The sequence below is a fragment of the Monopterus albus genome, unplaced genomic scaffold (genome assembly GCF_001952655.1).
Source record: "Monopterus albus unplaced genomic scaffold, M_albus_1.0 scaffold78.1, whole genome shotgun sequence".
In the NCBI taxonomy this organism is placed as follows: Eukaryota; Metazoa; Chordata; class Actinopteri; order Synbranchiformes; family Synbranchidae; genus Monopterus; species Monopterus albus.
Genome location: NW_018127958.1, coordinates 755,280 through 759,840, shown reverse-complemented (window position 1 = coordinate 759,840; position 4,561 = coordinate 755,280). Strand labels below are relative to the sequence as shown.

General features: G+C 45.2%; 1 protein-coding gene across 1 annotated transcript in view; it reads right to left on the bottom strand.

The window, feature by feature from the left end:
* zfhx4 (zinc finger homeobox 4) overlaps window positions 1-4,561 on the bottom strand; it is a 63,114-nt gene that overhangs the window by 4,726 nt on the left and 53,827 nt on the right. The window contains 1 exon segment of the mRNA XM_020606481.1: window positions 452-4,561. This exon segment is cut by the window's right edge and continues 12 nt beyond it. Coding sequence (XP_020462137.1) covers window positions 452-4,561 — 4,110 coding nt within the window.

Genomic DNA, 4,561 nt, shown 5'->3' with positions numbered 1-4,561 from the left:
GACGCTAAAGCTGAAATACAGTGGTATATAAATATGGAAATATTCAATATTTAAATATTCAATCCCAAATTGTTATGGAAATGTATGACAGATTAACAATGTTTAATTTGTCACTGGCTGACTTTGTAACTCTCTTGTTAAGATTTTGTTATGGATCAAAACTGCCACATGCGCTTTATGAGCATTTCAATCTACCGATATATTATAATGTAAATATACCAAACCTACAATAGGGGGGTGGGGCTAACAAAAGCCATGGTATAAATGTTTGTTGTCATTTAAATATTAATTCACAGTTCAACTCTGACATTGATGTTTTAACTCCAACGCATGCTTTAGCACCACAGTGATAGAGAGGAAAAAAAACTGTAGTATAGTAGAATAAAATACTGCATTATAAAGCTCAGTTCATAAAACTTCTGGTCTATTTAACTTTTTTTCACCGTTTATCATACTAACTCACCAGGTGTGTTGGGTGGGAAAACAGGAAGTGAGGATGGCCCATTGACCCCAGGAAGTAGCACTGGCTGAAGACCAGATAACCCTGGGTAGCCTGAGGGTAGGCTGAGGCCATGAAGTGCATTGTTGTTGTCCACTGTACTCTGTTGCTGCTGGCCAGATAGGCAGACTCCCTCACCAGATTTCTTCATGCGGTCCAGCTCTTGCTGGGCCATCAGCTGACGAACAGTGGTTGGTGCTAGGTAGTCCTTTTCTCTATCCACCTGGTTTCCCAGAGTTTCTTGCACTTTGGTGATGTGCTGTTTGGAGAAAATGTGGTCTCGGACAGACATCCGGGCAGTGTACTTTACACCACACAAAGTACACTCAGGCCTGGGTCCTTCTGGTGAGCCTTGACTTATCATAAATGGTTTTCCAATGTTAATCTTGAACTTCTTTTCTTTAGCACGGGCATTCTGGAACCAAACTTGGACAACACGCTTAGGGAGTCCAATCTCATTGCCAAGCATCTCACACTCTTGCATTGTAGGAGTGCGGTAGTCACTAAAGCAGGCTTTGAGGACCTTAAGTTGCAAGTTACTCATCTGGGTTCTGAAACGTTTGTGGCCTGGCCTGTCTCCAGCACTGTTGCCTTTCCCAGACTTGCTGAAGGGGTTACCTGTCCCAAAGGGACTAGGGGAACTGGGATCAGCTAGGCTTGATGATTCACTCCTGTCATTGTTTTCATCCATTTCATCATCTCTGCAGCTAAAATAGGAGTCACAGTCTTTTCCAGAGAAGCTGAGAGCAGGGCTCACCATGCTAAATTGAAACCTTTCATTACCACCATCAGAATTTTGCACTAGGCCACTCTTGTTGTCACTCAGCTTGTCCCCTCCATTGGCAGTGAGGTTCTCAACCTCATTGTTATTACCTTCGTCTCCAGTTGTAGCATCACTAATAGCTGTATTTATTGATGATGTTTCATCAAAGTCCATCCTACTGAGATCATAAGATGAAGCTTCTGCTGAATTAATATTATGCCCTTCAGTTTCATCACAGGTTTCAGCTTTTACGGATGAAGGGCTTAAGAAGTTTTTTACTTGTGCCTCGGATGGTTTGACTGGAGTTGAGGATGCAGCAGGGAGCTCATACTCATTTGACTCAGTCTTGGTAGGCAGCTGTGAATAGTCAAAAAAATTGTACTTATTTGGGCTTTCAACTCTTTCGTTGTCTTGATTCATCGATGGGCTTGGTGGTAAGCTAAAGCCTGCCTGCTTAGCCTCATGCCAGTGTCTAGATCGTATGTGGCTATCTAGAGCAGATTTAGCCTTGAACAATGCTCTGCAAAAGGGACATTTCTTGTGGGACTGGGAGGGCCCTATAGCCCTAAACTGCCCTTTTCTCTCTCTTGCTCGAGTGTTTTGGAACCAAACTTGCACAACTCTCTTTTTCAAGCCAACCTCTCGTGCAATGTGGTCCAGCATTTTTCTCGTTGGGTTAGAGTCAAGTAGGTATTTGTCATAGAGAATTTCCAGTTGTTCTGGTGTGATGGTGGTTCTTAAACGTTTATCTCTGTGCTGCTCTTCACTACTGTTTCCACCATCTTTATCATTAGCACTTTCATCCTTGTCATCAAGTTTTCTCTTTATTGTCCCCGATCCTGCAACAGAGGCCAAACCAGAACTACCCTGAGAAGGGATTTGGGAAAGGCCTCCAGATAGCAGTTGACTAGCCATTAGTGGGTTGTTGGGGTCAAATATCATATAGGGCATATCAATGGGTCTTTCAAGAAACTGAGAATGAAGAAATTGGTTTTGGGCAGCCAAAAAATGCATGTGCTGGTGCTCCTGCCATAGCTCCACAGTGGGGAATGCAATCTTACACTGGTCACACTGGTACTGAATCATCTGGTGGGGGAGGCTGTTTGTGAGTGAAGAAAGGGCCAAGGAGAGTGGACTTGAGGGTACTGCAGCTGCCTGTGGCTGGGAATGGGGTCTTGACATTTGTGACTGGGTAGCTTTCTGAGGAGGTGGCTGAGGTGTACAAGCCTTAGATGGTCTGGGTTCTGGTAGTGACTTTGACACTTGTGAGGGGGCAGTATCAGATTGTTTAAGTTCAGTTTCAGAGGCAACATCTGGCTTGGGGGAATTTTTCCCCATGCTGGTACAAGGAGACACCATCACAGGAGAGCTTGAGCCAGAACTTGTGGCAGTAGCTGTTTGGGACTGTTTGGGTGGCTCGAAAGGTATTTGAGTAGCCCTGGCTGAACTTTGCTCAATAGAATCCATATATTCCTCACAAGGGTCCTCAGTACCTTCCTCATCTTCATCCTTATAACACAGCTTTTTCTGGTGAGTGATAAGGTCAAAGATGCGTGGGAACACAATGTTGCACTTTTTACACTGGTACTGCATGTTGCTGGTTCTGATGTATCGCTCATTGGTAAGCTCTTTTTTCTCATTTTCTTTAGAGTCTGCCTGATTCTCATAAGTCTTTCGAGCCTTCTGGCGGGCATTCTGGAACCACACCACAATAACTCGAGTTGGTAGGTTAAGCACGGTGGAGAGCTGCTCAATCTCATCATCCTTGGGATAGGCATTAGTGTCAAAGAAATCTTGAAGCACCCTCAACTGGTAATCAGTGAATCTAGTCCTGGAGGACCTCTTGTTGATGGCTGAGTCAGTTCTGTAGTATTCCTGCCCACTGAGCTGAGACTCCATTCGAATGTCTTCCAATGTAGTAATGGGAGGAATATTAAAATTGTATGGAGAGTCTTTGCTCCTCTGCCTTTCTTTGAAGAGGGTGTTACGGAACCAGTGCTTTATGACTTTTTGGGGCAAGCCAGACTTCTCTGACATCTCCTGGATTTGCTCTTCATTGGGGGAATTGTTGATGTCAAAGTTGGCACGGAGGATTTTGAGCTGGTCATCAGTGATACGAGTGCGAGGTCGCTTAAACTGAGATTGGCGCAGGAAGTTTGGATCAAGACCCAATTGTTGCTGACAGAGCTGTGTAAGGTCTGTGGAAAGAGAGTCCATAGTGGGCAGCTGGAGGGCTAGCTGAGGGGGCAAGCCTGGATGCTGGACTGACTGCATCATTAGAGGTGGAAAAATTGGCAGATCCAAGGGAACAGGGAGCTGCACTTGAGGAGGTACTGGAGGGGCAGTAGATTGTGGAGAGGGGGGAGGTGGCTGGGCTGGCGGTGGCTGGTGAGAGGGCTGTTGTGTAGGCTGATGTTGAATAGGAACTTGTGAAGGTACTGGGGTTTGGGGTTTGATTACTGATGTTGAAGGAGGCTGAGGAGCTGTCACTGGGGCTGGAGCAGGAGGTGGTGGAGGAGGAGGAGGTGGTGGTGGTGGTGGAGTCTCAGGTGAAGCAGGGTTTATTGGATAAAGTTTGTCATAGGCCTCTCTGTACTGCTGTGCAAACTTTTCAAGCTCCACATATGGGAAAAAGTGACTATGAACATGTTCCTGGTGACTTTTGAGAATAAGCATATTGGAGAAGAGCTTTCTGCACATGCCACATTCAAGTTTATCTGTGTTCATTTCCACTTGTTCAACTCCATCTTTGTTTTTCTTTTGGTTTTTTTGTCTGTTTTCATTGTACTGGATGACCAATTCAAATCCAAAGTTCTCTAGCAGTGCTTTGGCTGCATTGCCCCTTGCTCCTGACACAATACGTGGAGGAGGAATGAGTGGCTCTGAGAACTTAGCCTTCTTCAGGTCTTTGTTGTCTTTTCCTCCATCACTTAATGTATCCCCTCCATTTTCCACCTTTGCTCTGTTTTCTTGTTTTTCTAAACGATCATCTGCCTCCCTTGACATCTGAATTTCTGAAACTGACAAAGTGCTGGACTCAATTTTGGGTTTATGGTTCTGTAGTTGCTGGTTTTTCTGTTGCTGAATTTGTAACTGATTCTGAGAGGCTTGCTGCTGCTGTTGCTGATGAGCCTGTTGCTGGGACTGAGCCTGCTGTAGCTGGTGCTGTTGTTGCATTTGTTGCTTCAGGTCCTCCAGGAATGACCCAGCAAGGCCAGGCATTCCAAAAGCTGCTGCTGAATGCAATGCAAGTTCTGGACTAAGACTGAACTCGGCTCCTGGGATGTAAAAGGGAAAGA